General features: G+C 34.0%; 4 protein-coding genes across 4 annotated transcripts; 2 read left to right on the top strand and 2 right to left on the bottom strand.

Annotated features, from left to right (window-relative positions):
• Positions 1-374: 374 nt before the first annotated feature.
• Positions 375-9,679, bottom strand: LOC118272897 (exonuclease 1). The gene is made up of 11 exons (XM_050707982.1): positions 9,393-9,679; positions 9,022-9,141; positions 8,838-8,889; positions 8,148-8,357; positions 7,606-7,821; positions 7,098-7,257; positions 5,758-5,894; positions 4,998-5,209; positions 3,805-4,438; positions 3,039-3,214; positions 375-931 (listed from the first exon to the last, which is right to left on the bottom strand). The coding sequence occupies exons 1-11, from the start codon at positions 9,551-9,553 to the stop codon at positions 913-915; spliced, it is 2,097 nt and encodes a 698-aa protein (XP_050563939.1). The 5' UTR covers positions 9,554-9,679; the 3' UTR covers positions 375-912.
• Positions 9,680-9,931: 252 nt separating this feature from the next.
• LOC118272594 (mitochondrial cardiolipin hydrolase) lies at positions 9,932-11,433 on the top strand. The gene is made up of 2 exons (XM_035589193.2): positions 9,932-10,417; positions 10,515-11,433. Exons 1-2 carry the CDS (start codon positions 10,069-10,071, stop codon positions 10,901-10,903), a joined length of 738 nt encoding a protein of 245 aa, XP_035445086.2. The 5' UTR covers positions 9,932-10,068; the 3' UTR covers positions 10,904-11,433.
• Positions 11,434-11,689: 256 nt separating this feature from the next.
• Positions 11,690-13,008, bottom strand: LOC118272525 (mediator of RNA polymerase II transcription subunit 10). Its single transcript, XM_035589096.2, has 3 exons — positions 12,809-13,008; positions 12,649-12,732; positions 11,690-11,947 (listed from the first exon to the last, which is right to left on the bottom strand). The coding sequence occupies exons 1-3, from the start codon at positions 12,928-12,930 to the stop codon at positions 11,758-11,760; spliced, it is 396 nt and encodes a 131-aa protein (XP_035444989.1). The 5' UTR covers positions 12,931-13,008; the 3' UTR covers positions 11,690-11,757.
• An 870-nt stretch (positions 13,009-13,878) lies between these two features.
• On the top strand, positions 13,879-15,808 carry LOC118272502 (mitochondrial thiamine pyrophosphate carrier). The gene has a single exon (XM_035589055.2). It carries the CDS (start codon positions 13,974-13,976, stop codon positions 14,940-14,942), a length of 969 nt encoding a protein of 322 aa, XP_035444948.2. The 5' UTR covers positions 13,879-13,973; the 3' UTR covers positions 14,943-15,808.
• The last annotated feature ends 471 nt before the right edge of the window (positions 15,809-16,279 follow it).

Here is a 16,279-nt window from a genome sequence, read left to right as displayed (position 1 = left end):
GTGCGATGGTGATATATTATTATGAATGTATTATACTTATAAACCTTCCTCTTGAATCACTCTATCTATTAAAAAATCCGCATCAAACTCCGTTGCGTAGTTTTAAAGAATTAAGCAGACAAGGGGACATAGGGACAGAGAAAGTGACTTTGTTTTATACTATGTAGTGATCTACATCTTTTTACTTATAACATCTTTAGGCAAGGCGCATTTGTTTTGTCACAGTGCACAATCACTTTCTGGCATCTCTTCTTTGTACTTGCTTCATGAGGAAGACAATATATGTATTAGCAATAAGAAAAGTCAACTAAAGAAAATTATTTATTGAAAATTCAATAAAAGGGTCAATTTCCAAAACGGGCATAAGCACGAATAATCGTGTGATCGCTCTGGCGCTTTTCAGATGTTTAATGGTGGTTATGTATCTCATTGGGAATAATAATATTCAAATAGTACATACATACTTATCGTCACGCCTTTAAACCCCGAAGGGATAGACAGAGGCACATTATGGCACGTAATGCCACTGTATAATGTACACCCACTTTTCACAATTTATGTTGTAAGTCCCATGTAATAGGTGGTTAGCCTATTGCCAAATTGTATATTATTGTTATTTTAAATTGTTAATTAGTTAATTAAATTAAATATCTATATCTGAGGGGCGCATACGAGTGCGCCCGTTTTGGACATTGACCCAAAAACATTTATTATCACTTAAAACAAATTATAAACATAATTACAGTCAACAGTATTGCCGCGTAGCTGCGATCTCGATTATATAAAACATAATATTCAGTCAAGTAACATTATCAATAAATTAGATGCACATTTCAAATGCTTAAACTTAAAATAACAATATTATATCTACACTATTCATGTAGATTATCACAATAATTCGCCATCACGGCATCACCTTTTCAAAGCAGGCCTGAAAAGAAAAAGAAAATATATTCAACACTTACCGATTAAAAAAATAGTCAAAATTTTAAAACGCCTACTTTTCAAGCATGCGGCTACAGGTTGGAAACCTACCAAACGGCAAGTACCAATGAGACTTTTTCCGAGTTATATGTACTTTTTATATTTCAATTTACCGTCAAAAAGCAATATCACCATTCGGTGAAGGAAAACTGGTCATTGTGAGGAAACCTGGGCTTATAATTTCTTAATATAAGTTTGAATTCACCAACACGCATTGAGCAAGCGTGGTGATTAATGCTCAATTATCGTGAGAGAAGAAGCTTTGGTCAGCAGTAGAGAATACAATCCCGGGATCCCGAATCTCGGGATCCCGGGATCCCGGCCGTTTTCTTGTCCCGAAAATCCCGGGACTGTACTTGGCTAATCTCGGGATTTTTAGGATTGACATTAAAGGAAAAGTTACAGCTGGAAATTGATAAGAGTATGAATTCCCCAGATCCTAAAGTACAAATACAAAATGAATCAGGGTTGGCAAATAGTATTAGACGTGAAATGAGCCTGTTCGAAAATGGAGGAACTCGTGGATATCACTTAGAAATAGCAAATAAATATCTAATGTCTATTCCTCCAACCAGCGTAGAACCTGAGCGAGCGTTTTCAGCTGCTGCTTATATTGGCAATAAACTACGAAGCAGGCTTGGAAGTGAAACGTTGGATGCTTTGATATTCCTGCGATTGTATTTTCGAAATTCTAATTAGTTTTGTTGTGTTGTCTTTTAAATTTCTTGCAAAAGTATTTTGATTGTTTTGTCAATTTTCGTTTCGTACTGTATTGTGTTGTGATGTGATTTATATTGTGCAACGATATTAAAATCATTTTTTTAAATAACTCAAGTTCTGTTTTCATTTGAGCCCAATTAGAAACCACAAAGTCTAATCCCGGGATAGCCCCGGGATCCCGGGATTACACATTTAAAATCCCGTAATCCCGGGATTGAAAAACATGCTCGGGATTGTATTCTCTAGTCAGCAGTAGCCATTAATATGTAATGTTTAATGGTAGTAACAAAAAATAAACCGACTTCACTAAAAAAGTTAAAAATAAATTTAATTTCGGAAGTCGGTGTTTCTCGGTATTATTTGTTTGTTACACCGACTTCCGAAATTAAATTTATTTTTAACTTTTTTAGTGAAGTCGGTTTATTTTTTTGTAAAAAGTATTTTATTTCACACTTTTTTTCCCTCGATTTCTCTAAGATCCCATCATCAGATCTTAACTTGGTGACAATGGGACCACCTCAGAACTGAGTATCGCAACTAAAAAAGTCGGTTAAAATTCTCTATCTCAATAACTACTTTATTTATTTGTATTGTCACAGTCACTTATTATTAATTAAATTTATTGTGATTTCTATGTGAGTATGAAGTTCCATTGGCCATTTCTGGTCTTCTTCATCAGTTCCACCTCTTCAAAGGTTACGTTTTGGCTGTAAATTCTTCAATTCTAGATGAATATACCAAAATCACTATATGGTTCCCTATAATATTTGAGGAGTTCCCTCGATTTCTCTAAGATCCCATCATCAGATCCTAACTTGGTGACAATGGGACCACCAAAGAACTATCTACTTTCGAACAAAAAAAGAATTTTGAAAATCCGTCGACAATTGACGGAGTATAACTTTATTGTGATTTCTATGTGAGTATGAAGTTCCATTGGCCATTTCTGGTCTTCTTTATCAGTTCCACCTCTTCAAAGGTTACTTTTTGACTGTAAATGCTTCAATTCTAGATGAATATACCAAAATCACTATATAGTTCCCTATAATATTTGAGGAGTTCCCTCGATTTCTCTAAGATCCCATCATCAGATCTTAACTTGGTGACAATGGGACCACCTCAGAACTATCTACTTTCGAACAAAAAAAGAATTTTGAAAATCCGTCGACAATTGACGGAGTAGGAGTATTCGATGAACAAACATACAAAAAAAAAAAAATAAAAAAACATACAAACAGCCGAACATAGTACTTACCTCCTCCTTTTTGCGAAGTCGGTAAAAATACACTCGGCATCATAATCTTTTTTTGTAAAATGTATAATAGGTTACTTACTTTCTCTGAAATCCAAATTTGCTCAACAAAGTTGGTTGATTTTTAGGTAGAGGCGGCGATTTCTTAACCCCGTTCACTTTGGGCGCAGTCTTTTTGATACCTTTCAAGTTTCCCAGCTTATTTGATTGGCTGCCAAATATGGGCTGCGATTGCGGTTGAGAAGCACCGTATGATGACTGTAATAAAATAATTCGGTTAAAATATAGGTACAAGAATGCTATAACTGCAATACTCAAATGGGTAAACACCGCTTCATACAAAAATTATATTATTTTGTAAGAAGTTTCAACATCAAATACTTTTGACTTTAAAAAGATTATGTGGTTACCTAGTAAATTTTTAATGTTTAAAAAAGTAGATTAAGAATATATATATATATATATATATATATATGTAATAAAACCTTCAAGATTAGATTTTGGTCAAAAATTTACTTTACTAATAAATTATTTATACTTAAACAAGAATTCAACTGTCTTTACGAGTGTATCATAATATGACATATCACTAGCTATTCCCATGCGGTTTCACCCGCTCTGATCGACTCGTATTTATCATAGCGTGAGATTTTATTGCTACTTTCCATTATAAATGGACTATCCAACACAAAAATAATTATTCAATTTGGACCAGTAGTTCCGGTGATTAGCGCGTTCATACAAACTCTTCAGCTTTATATAATAGTATAATATATAAGGTAGAGATGACTACTTTCTTATACAGACAAAAATATATATCAAACAAAAAATACTACACAACTACTAACCTGCGATGCGGTAGGTGTAACCAAAGTCTCCATAGGATAAGTATTATCAATCACAGAGTCCTCACTACCTACACTATCGACAACCTGTTCATCCAAAACAACATCAACAATAATATTCTTTCTGCATTTCGGACTAGGTTCCAAAATAGGACTACTAGACCTAACAGGGCTAGTATTACACTCAAAATTCTCCTTCTGAGAATCTTCATCGCTCATTTTAGTGCGTTTCTTAAATGGATTCCTACTAGAATGCTCCGGAGATTCCTCTATAGTAATACTTTCTTTAGATATGTTACCGTCATTGGATGAAACCTCTTGATTGGAAGGGAAGAATTTACTTTGTACTACATTATTGTCTAAGACTGTTCGAGGAAATCTACTGAGCTTCTTTAGCACTGAATTTTGATCAGTTTTCAAGAATTTTTTGAAAGATCTCTCTTTATTTTCTAGTATTGGTGATTTGTCATTTCGTATACTAAATTGATCTGAACTTTCGTCTTCGTTGATTGGTCTATTGTGTTGATCTTCAGTACTTTGTGTAAAGGTTTCGCTAAGTTCATTATCACAGTCAATTTTCTGCTTTTTCGCAGCTGGTTCTGTACAATACATATTTCTTAGTGTTTCTGTTGATAAACTGGAATAGAAAAAGGTACATAAGATAGAAGACAATAAGAATCATAGATAAAGATCATCAAAACCATAGCCATTAGAATTTTATCAATCCTAAAACTAATGTCTACATATGACGTTATCGATAACTGATACCGATTGTTTATATCGCGTTAGATATCGTAACTTACTATTGTTGGGCCCGACAGGGTCCACATTGTGTCTTAGTTAAGTTTACCACCTAAGCCTTACATGTGGAAAGCAATAAAGTGTTGAGTATTAAACGGACATATGATATTGAAAACAACACCGGTTCTCGTCCAAGCACAGAAGTGAGCGAATGAGCAAAACTGCGCTGGTTTGTTCTGGATCTGGGTGTCACACACATTTTTGACATAAGAGCAGTCAAAATCCAAATTTCTCTTAAATTCCTAGCCCCCAAAAGGCCCCGGCAACGCACTTGTTACGCCGCTGGCATTTCGAGTGTATATGAGCGGCGGCGATTGCTTACCATCAAGTGATCCCTCGTTTACCGGCTTATACCATAATAAAATTAGGATTTAAAATATAAAAATGTCAAATACCTTTCATCCTGCGTTTCAGGAACGTATTTACTGACTAGATTGACAACTTTCCTCGGCCTACTGATCACACCAGGTAATATAGACTCCGGTTTCTTCTCCTTCTTCCGCCAAGGTTGAGATTCGTCAAGGTATCGTTGGAACTCTTTGCTCCAGATACTTGGATGTGAAGATACTCCTTTCTCTTGCCAGTTATTCGTTTTTACTGGTTCATTCTGGAATTAAAATTTATTATAACAATATTGGTGTCGTGGTGGCCCGGAGGTTTAAAACACCCGTTTCACATGTATGAGGGTGTGGTTTCGAAAACTACCAACAGCAAAGTACCAATGTGACTTTTTCCGAGTTATATGTATGTATCGGGAGGAAACTTATGCTTAGGATTTCTATTTATAAGTTTGAAATCGCAAACCCGCATTGAGCACCTTCTCCGTGCGAGAAGAGGCCTTTGGTCAGCAGTGACCACTTATAGGCTGTTGATGTGATAACTATACCAAACATTGTTGTAACATAACTTTTGTTAAAAGCAAACGCTGTTGCAGCTGCTAGTTTGGGCTAAGCGACGTTCGTAGCGTCTTGTGTCACGCAATACTACTCATGACTATGAACCACAATGACACATATGCTTATATTATAAAATTTATTTATTCTTAATAATAGCAATTGTTTTCGTTACAAAATGGTTACTAAGGAATAGTTTAAGTAATCATTAAATGTCTCTGGGTGTGGTTGTAAATGCTTATAAACTAAACAAAAAACACACCTTATTCATACTGTAATCTGGATGCCAGTCATCCATTTTCTTCAATGTGAAGGGATCCAGGTTTCCTAGTGCCAATTCGAATGCTATTTTAGGATCCAACAGTTCACCAGCATTCCCACAAAATGCCTGTTCGATTTCTGGAAAATATAAATTAAGTTATAGACTTCTTGATTCAGAAAAATGTTTCTGATAGATAAACTGCACTTTAATAGTATTAAGTATTCTTATGGATAGACTTTATTGCTAAGAAATAAGACTGGTTATGAAATAGTTATAACATTTCTAATTCCAATTTTTATTATAATCTGTGTCTAAAGGCCGGGACTCCACCAAAGCAGAGATGTGTGCGGTGTGCTGTGTGCTGTGCGAGAAGAGATGTTTTTCAGCTCGCGGGACTCCACCAAAGCGGAGATGTGTGCGGTGTGCTGTGTGCTGTGCGAGAAGAGATGTTTTTCAGCTCGCGGGACTCCACCAAAGCGGAGATGTGTGCGGTGTGCTGTGTGCTGTGCGAGAAGAGATGTTTTTCAGCTCGGGTGCGGGGCGTGGTACTAGCAAGATGGCCGGCCGGCGCGTGCACGGGGTTCTGCGGGTTGCTAGCGGGCGAGAGGGGGGAGGGTGACATCGCTCACTGCACGCCGCTCACATCTCTCGTCTCCACTGCGCGTCGTCCGCGCACAGCTCACATCTCCGCTTCCATCGCGACATACAAATATTACACATCTCCGCACAGCGATCTCCACTGAAGCTGAGCGGAGAGGAGACGTGTCAATAACTCAATTCTATTGGTTGTTTAAAAAACATCTCCTCTCCGCTCGTCTCGTCTCCGCTTTGGTGGAGTCCCGGCCTTAGATTAAAGTAAAATTACTGGCAAAGGGTAGCTTTAGTAGACCCTGTCGATAAAATCGAACTACAGTAGTTGATTAAAGCATTAACTGCCCAAAGAAAACTGTTGAATGCAAATCCTCCGCTAAGCATAGGTCAACAGTGGCCGACGACGCGGCAGTTAACGTGTTAAAGTTATTGAACAATTCAAATCTTTCTATTTTCCCTTTAAACTAATTAGGTATTTATCAAAATTTATTAAAGAAAATAATATAAAAATATGATAGAGTGTAATTATGTATACATTGTGCGAGTCCTTATCATTATTTTTATACACTTGCGAATAATTTATGTTTACTAACCCAAATGTTTTGTCCTTTCAGTTTACAAACAACTATCACAAAGTAAAAGTTCAACGGTTCATAATCTACCATAACCACTTGACACTGGTAGAATAGTTGACAACTATGTATTGTATGCCATCAAGAAGAAAAAAAAATTTAAAAAGTAATGTTTACCTTCATCATCAGGCTCAGTCAGTCTCACCATCTTCCGTTCAAGGGGATCGTAAACATACTGATGTTTGAACGTAGCTTCCGCCTTCAGAAAACTTTCCCTGTAGTCATCAGACACCACCAAGGTAGACTTATTAAAGAAGCTTGGCAGTTTTTTAAGTGCCTGTTTGGAAGAATAGGAAATACATTAATATTGAACAATTTTGTAACATAGCTATTATAAATAAGTCTATATGAATGTTATAAACTCAAAAAGTAATGTAATATTAGATATATAACTTTGATAAGATTTTTTTTTTCTCCAGCCTTAAGTGAGGCGAGAAGGAGTGTCACAACTCTTACTGACTAAAAACCACCCTATTCTTACCCGGCTCTTCGAGCCTCTGCCCCGGTAACCTGCTATGTAACCCGCAGCTCAGATATTTAAGTGTATAATTTAATATGATATTTTATCAAACGGCCGAAGCTGCAGATGGTAAATTAGTAACTAATTAATATCATTAAAACTCACATTAGCAAAATTAGGATCCTGTGTAGCACTGACAAACTTCTTCGCTTTCGCTAGCCCGATGCCTGGCAGGGATGCCAGATAGTCACAGCCAGACATAATGCACATTTGCCTGAACTTGTCAAAGGAATATCTCTCTATTGGACAATTCATTACAAGAGGTAGCTTTGCTGTGTCTACTAGTATACCCGCACCTTCCGTGGACATTTTAAAAAATATCTGAAAAGGATGTTAATTTTCAATTAGAAGTTCCATAGGTTGGACAAATAAAAAAAAGAATAAATGAAATATACTTAAAATATGTTGTATAGAGTATAGCTGTACCCTTAGTACGTGTTTGTTTTACGTTTAAAGTTATCGAAACAAGAGTGTGTTCAGTGCTGTGATTGGCCAGCTTGAATGAATCAACCGATTATAGTGCGGAACGAGATTTCGTTTCGTTATTTTAAATGTAAAGTAAACTCGTACTAAGGTTAATGTTTCAAAGTATTAATTTTGGATGCCGAATACTTAATAAATTATTTTTATTTCTTTATTCCACTCACCTTAGTACACCCAAACAAAATGAGATCAGAGTCTTCAGTAATGACTATGTGCGCTATATTCTTGATATTCAAGTATGCTAGTTGTGCATCAGCCTCATACGGTGCCACTATACAGTCTACATTGCGTTTCCTGCACTCTTGGATGAGACTCAGTGCCATAGAGTGTGTGATGTCCACACCACGCCTCATATATTTACGAGCTTCTTCAGTCTGGAATATAAGATTTAATTATTTCGATTATCATCGTCTATTTAATAAATGATTGTTTGTGGATGGATGGAAGGAGATTTTATCGGAATGCCTGTAGTTCTGCGAGGGGAACTTATGAATGCTGTTAATTCCTGTTTAATTATGTTTTATGTTTAAGTTATGTATGTAAGTTACTTTAATTGGTTGTATACTGTTGTAACTTATGCATTAAATAATAATCATCATATCAGCCACAAGAAGTCCACTGCTGAACATAGGCCTCTCCCAATGACCACCAGATAAGACAGTTGGAAGCTAACTGCATCCAGCAGCTCCCTGTGACCTAAATCAGGTTGTCTGTCCAACTTGTAGGTCTGGTTTCAATATTTGTATATTTTATAGGGTAATAAATACAAGATTCTAAATATTTTCTTTAGTGTCTCACATAGTGGTAGTCAAGAGTTTATTAACTAAAATGGGTGTTTTCTTCTATGAACTCACCTGCCCAAGCTTCAAAAGTTCAGCTGCTCTTTTCTTTGATGTGTCACGAGATCTAAAAAGTAATAAGAATAACATTTACCAAACTATTGAAACACCATATAGTTTATGGTCTTAAGTCTCTCCAAAAGTATGCAATAATGATACAAAAAAGAAATCAACAGTTTATGTTAAAATAATTACTTACTCTCTTCTCTTAGATTCTGTCATAGCTTTAGCAGGGAGATGTCTCCCATCAAATACTAGTATAGGTTTAATATTATTCGATAACAGCATTGTCACATATTTCATACAGTATCTTATGTGCCTGGAAAGATAAGTACCACACTTAAATAAATATTGAGTATAATTACATAAAATATAAGAGTAAGTAAATAAAATAGTAAGAGAAATATTATTTTTTGTAATTATGGAGTTTCTTGCTCGTTCTTCTCCATTTAAAGCTACACAGCGACACGCTTCATTTACGATTTACGCTTTCACCTAGAGGTTAATACATTCTGTGTTTTGTAAATAAAGGCAGGTAATAATAATTAATTTACATAAAATAGAACTTACATATCAGTTTGCTCTCCTCGGATTAATTTATCAGCACAAGAATATGTGCCTTTATGAAGCCAACAATAAGAATCAATAGCCACTGTACAACCACTAAATTCATTAATATTAGCCGGCCTCGAGGCCTTTTCTACCAACGATAATAAACCCGTAATACCCATGATTGTAGATAAAATAGATTTACAGCATATTTTAGTCAATTTTACTCATAAAATAAAATAAAGTATAATACGAGTGCGGATTGCAAAACAAAATCGTCAACATAAATGTCAATATTCGCGCCTTCCAGGCAGCCCTTTTTATTTTTGATAAATGACAGTGACAGCTGAAAATATCTTTTTTATTTTTAATGCTGTGTCTTTTTAGCAAACTATTCTACTTGTAGATGAGCCATCCTTCATAGCTATTTTAATTAATAATACATTATTAAGCAATTAAAAAACATGTCAAATGTAATGCTTAAAATATTTTTTAAAGTTCAATTACCATAACTCTGAAACTGTGGGTAATTTTCGTTTCAAACAAGCTGAGGGTAGACGTGATATATGCAGCTTTTTACCGGAAAGTGATGGTGACAGCGTAGTTTGGCCTCATAATTTTATTTAAAGATATAAAATTATTGGATTGGTCTACCAACGTGCCAATAAAGTATCATTTATGTTTGAAATCACTTAAAATGTTTTTAAATCCTCGTATCCTGTCGTCGGCTGCGGCGATTGCTATCACTTGTGCTGTGTCTGCAGCGGCCTACTACTACAAAAGCCGCAATGCTGTCGAAATTAACGAAGTAATGGTATTCTGCAAACTTCAACTAAATGCCTATAATTATTTTGATAAGTTGATCAGCTACGTAGAAGCAGCTAAGAAAAGTGTTAACGTCTGCATGCCAAGCATACACAATCCCGCCATTCAAAGTCGGTTAGTGGCATTGATAAAGAAGAAGAATATCACAGTTCGTATCATAATTGACCGTTCTGGGTATAATGATTCAACAGACTTTTTTATAAATGAACTTATTGAAGCTGGTAAGTTGAATTTTTCTACCTACTCTTGTTTAAGTTTTAATATACTTGTACCCAGTTCAGAATTCTTATTACCTAATTTATTTTTAATGATCTTCAGGTGCAGAGATAAAGTGTAATGTAACGGAACCAATATATAAGATGCAACACAAATTCTGCATAGTCGACGACAAAGTTCTCATGACAGGTACTTTGGACTGGGGAAACGACCTTACAGCCGACCATTGGAATTACGTCTACATCACTAGTAAGCCACAGTTAGTAGAACCGGTAAAAAGGGAATTTTATCAAATGTGGGATCTATTTTCTGGCGATTTAAGTCAGGCCGACAAGCCTTCAGCACAAGATAGCGACACAGAATTCGCGGACGCTAGAAATTCAAATTCAGAATTGGAAAATATGGAAATAGTCGAAATGCAAAACGAACTTGAAGGTGACTCAGAATCACGGACTAACCGAGAAGAGACCCCTGATATAGTTATAATTTAGTATTGTACCTATCAACTTTTTACCTTAATCTTTTACAAATGTTTTATATGCCAAAACATGCCCTGTATAAATATCAATGTATTAACCTATTTTAATAATAAGACCATTATTTATTGAATCAAATTAATCTGATTTTTATGATAAACGGTTTTAACTGGTATCCCAGCCAGGGAGGTGCTGGCCTTTTCTTACTCTCCAATTAATTGTATTCAATTTTTGCCCTAAAATGTTTGCCTTCGTAACTAATTTTTTAATTTCACATTTTGAAACTGCTTTTTAGAAGAAAAGTGTTTCTTCATACTGTAATTTTTTCCTTTTATGTATGTGTGTAATTATTTCAATGTTCCTCATATAAATTCTTAATTTTCAATAACTTACTATAAAATTATGTATCTTATTACTTATTCATATTTCAATATTTTGCTATGGTCAGCTTTGAATTATTATTAAATATTTTTTATGTCATTTGTAAGTATAGCATTCATTATAATTAAATATTATTAAGTTCAAATAAATACAAAATGAAGCTACTTTTCAGATTGTTTAATTTCAGTAAAAAAACCTCTTGTTTACAAAGATATTATAGAAAACACAGTTTATGAAATCAATACTTTCACATTACTTTGAAGAATAATCAAACAAGTAGTAACAATAATGTTTTACATAGAAATATTTTTTTAAAGTAATTTGAAATAATTTAACTTTCTTATTGAACATTCAGTGTCGATCTAAGGGACAGAACATATTTTTTTATTATGTCTCATTTATCAGCAGCAAGAGAATAAATATGACCTGAACAGTTTATTTAAAAAATACAAATTAACTAAATACTAAAACTAAATTAGTCTTATTCTCTATTCCCCACCCCTAATAGCTTTGTATTTAGCTATTTCATTGGGGAAGGTTTTTGAAAGCTCAGACAATAGATGGCTCTTGAAGCGCTTGTAGGAATCAATCTTGCCTTTGACTTCTTCATTTTTGGCCAGAGCTTTGTCTATGCAGTCTTTTGTGTACAGCTGTGGATTGCGGCCTTGGTCAATGTAACTGAAAATAAGAAGAAAAAAAAGTGTTATGATGATATTACAAGATAAAAAAATGTTTAGGCTATAGTAAACCATGCATACAGCCTAGTCAGCCAGCAACCAATAGGCTGAACTTAGCAAACTTGCTGCAACACTCTCATAACAACTTTAGTTTAGATCAAGATAGATTTGCTCTAAAAGTAATTGCTGTTGCTTCATACTTTAGATGGTGTTTAACATATGGATAAAAAAAAGACAGTGGTTAAGTTTTCTTTATATTCATAAATTAATAATTTATTATGTTGTAAATATGACTTTTGTCAAACACTAAAGCAAATTAAGCTTCTAATGTGTTTTTTTTTTTATTTTGAAATAAGTGATATTTTGAATTCAGTATAATACTTTCCTTAGCCCATTGATAAAAGTAGCAGGGCTAAGTAATATCATTAACCATAACCAGAGAAAATGTTTTGTTATTACACCATATTATTCAATGAAGTTGTGCATCAGCTTGTAAAAACTTACAAACTTACTGAGCATGAATGTGGTATTTTTATGAGCACATGTTATTTTTTAGGTCTTAAAAACCTAACTACTGTTTTTTAAATGATTTTTACTATATGTTGTTACGGTAGATCAACACTAATACTTATAATAAAAGCAAATAAGAGAGAAATAATATGGTAAAGTCGCAAACAAATGAAATATGTTTTATATACTTACTCAAAGACTTCTGTAGGAACATGAATATCGTGGACCTGAGACTTCAACTTATCGACCTCCTGTAGACCAGTAACAAGAGATTGTCTGAAATATAAAATTAGTATTAATTAACTTCTATAAATGCTCAGACGCAATAAAAGAAAGTATGAAAGCAACTTACATCTTCTGGTTCAAAACACTTTGGCCTTGTGGCTGGAAATCACTCACGATGATACGAATTTGCCTAACGTTTTCGATAAACATTTCAAGTTGGGTTTCCAAATTTTCCAGAGGCGACGACATTTTCGATTATTTTAGTTTAGAAAAGAAAAATACACAAAATGGACAACAACCCAAAACACTTGTGTCAAATTATTGACGTTTGATATTTTGAAGTTTACAGCAGATGAGAAATGCTAATGAGTTGCCATATAAGAAAAAATAAAGATTCGTTCATTTTTGTTGAATTTAATTTTGTTGTTAAATTGAAATGACAATGCCAGATCCTGCCCCACTTAATTTCATCAATGTACAAGAAATGTAAATTAATCAATATTATGCAATGAAAATAAGACCCTTGGTTACTTAATTATTATCTGATAAAGTTGCATAAAAATTAGGAAATAAAAAGAATTTAAAAAACCCAAGGCTTATCTTCCTGGTTTATCGCGACTTCTGCGTTTCTTAGTACGCTTGGAACACAAAGAGTCACAATAAAAAAAGATTTACGAATGTAATGCCTGTACGGATTTTCAATAAATTTGGTATAAATACAACTGTTAGGTAATTTATTTAAAATTTATCCATAACCGATGAATGCGACGATATTCTAATCGATTATTTTGTGTTTAGAACGTTAAGAAAAGATAACAAACGTCATTGGCGTGCGTGTGTCAACATGCCCAAAACACTATTTGTGTCAAATTATTGACGTTTGATGTTGAAAATAGGATTACAACAGATGAGGTGAACATGCTAATGAGTTGCTAAACATATGATAGAAAAAATAAAGATTAATTTAATTATTTATTTTTGTTGAATTTAATTTTATTGTTAAAATGCGATTTAAGCTTTTTGATTCAACGCCTTAATAGTCATCTTAATTATCGTTATTTTATTAGATTCTAGAATTCGGATAAAAAGCAATGACAATAACTAGCTGTGAAGCTTGTTACTGAAAGTAAATATCATTATAAAATGTGAATCGAGTATGATTTTGAACGCAACAATGTAAGTCAAAATGACATTTAGCTGTCATTACAGTGTTTGATTTGACATTGAGAGCTTTGGAGAGGTTATTGCACTAAATACAAACCGAGTTACGGTTAAATATAATATTATTTGTAATGGTTCATTCGGTATCAATTGTTAACAATAAAACTTCGCTTTATGAATCCGCGGTTGCGGGTGGTATGGCGGGAGCCATTACAAGAGCCGTAGCACAACCCCTGGACGTTCTAAAAATACGATTTCAACTACAACTTGAACCTATTCGAAATGGTTCTAAATACAGCTCTATACTGCAAGCAGTGTCTTCTATTGTGAAGGAGGAAGGTATATTGACATTGTGGAGTGGTCACGTACCAGCGCAGTATCTATCAATAGCATACGGAGTCTTACAATTCTCCGTGTTTGAACAGCTTACGCAAGTATGCCAGAATGCTGATCAACAGTTTTATCACACACACAGACACTGGATAAACTTTTCCAATGGCGGTGTGGCTGCAGCCGTCGGTACCGTTGCATCATTCCCATTCGACACCGTCAGAACCAGGTTAATTGCTGAACAGAAGACGAAAAAGGCATACAAAGGGTTCACCCACGCAATCACGTCTATGGTAAGAACTGAAGGAGTAGCAGCCTTGTACAAAGGCTTATCCCCCACACTGGGTCAGATAGCACCACATGCTGGCATACAGTTTGCAGTATACAGATTTTTAACAGACACTGTATTTAATAAAATACCTTTTTTCCAAAGACAAGCAAATATGCATTCTGTGATTGAATCCTCTTTGGTGGCAAACATCATAGCTGGCTGTATAGCTGGTTTTGTGGCTAAAACTGCAATCTATCCATTTGATTTAATTAAAAAGAGGTTGCAAATTCAGGGTTTTCAGCAATATAGGCAGTCTTTTGGTAAACAGATGTACTGCAATGGTCTGTTAGATTGTTTGAAGTTGACCATCACAATGGAAGGGTTCCTAGCTCTATATAAAGGGTATGGCCCAAGTATGTTGAAGGCAGTTTTGGTTACGGCCATGCATTTTACTGTGTATGATGAAATCAAACACATGTTCCTGAAACTCAAGAGTTGATGTATGTAGCTTTATTTAAATAGATCTAAATTCAAGTTGATAGGTATGTGCATGAGCAATGAATTATTTATTAGTGAACTTTATCTGTGTAATTAGTGTAATATTGAAATCTATGGAAGTTCCTTATTGTACATGTATTTATTATGTTGCATCATCTATTTGGCATTGCATATACCTATCAAAACTTGGTAATAAGAACAAAATATTAATTTTAAGATTTAAAAACACGGGACTGATCACAGGAATATTCATCACTTATTTTATTTTAAGCTAGCCAAACCAAAACTGCCATTTAATGCAATTCCATTTTTGAATTATTAAAAAAAATGTTTTCTAATATATATGTTGCCAGTATTGAGTGAATTACCTAATTTATAATTTTCTATTTATTTTACAAAGATCAGAAAATTTTAAATATTAATTTATTAGATTTATTTATGTTTATAAGTTGTTTTAAGTATAAAAAATATTTTATTTATTGACCTACCATGTTGTTGCTTTTTAATTTATTTATTGAATATAAATAATATAATCATAATTGCCATGCTTGTTTGTTTTTTTACTTGTTATTTAAAATTAACAGCAAAACATATTTGAGTGGCTGTATGTTTTTTTTTATATCAGTTTAACACCAGACCCTCACTGGCTTTTGATGTATGTGTGATATAATTAGTTAAAGATATTGTCTGTCTAAATCTGTTATAATAAATAATAACATAATTCGCAAAAACAAACCATTCACATCACACTTCCAAAGCATTTGAAAACAATCTGTAATATCTATGGGTACTATAATTATATATACAATGTGATAGGTGTGGGACTTCTAACCCGTTAAGGCTGAGTACTACATCTAATTTTATCGACAAAAAAAAAAAAAAATATGGGGGGTTGAACCCCCCCCTAACTGAAAATATTGAAAAATAGCGATTTTTTCGGTAAAAATAATTCAGAAATGATTTTTTTTTTTTTTTTTTTTTTTTTTTTTTTTTCTCACCAAAACATTATCAAACATATGAAAAAAGTAATGAATTAGTTAGCCAAGGTTATTAGCTACCGTTTGTCGTATTTTTTTTTTTTGTTTCTACGACGCATACAACCTTTGATAGCAAAAAAAGTAAAAAAGTTAAAATAGCCATAATTTTTAGGGGAAGGGGATTCGACCCCTTCGACCCCCGACTTTTGTCGATAAAATTAGATGTAGTACTCAGCCTTAACGGGTTAGAAGTCTCACCCCTATCACATTGTATATTTTTTTGTATAATCTGTGGCTTGAATATTTATGTCCTGTAGCATTAGTTTAATAGACAATGTAGACATGTATACCTATATACCGA

The sequence above is a fragment of the Spodoptera frugiperda genome, chromosome 4 (assembly GCF_023101765.2).
Source record: "Spodoptera frugiperda isolate SF20-4 chromosome 4, AGI-APGP_CSIRO_Sfru_2.0, whole genome shotgun sequence".
In the NCBI taxonomy this organism is placed as follows: domain Eukaryota; kingdom Metazoa; phylum Arthropoda; class Insecta; order Lepidoptera; family Noctuidae; genus Spodoptera; species Spodoptera frugiperda.
The sequence above is the reverse complement of the archived record's forward strand: the minus strand, read 5'-3'. Positions and strand labels throughout refer to the sequence as shown.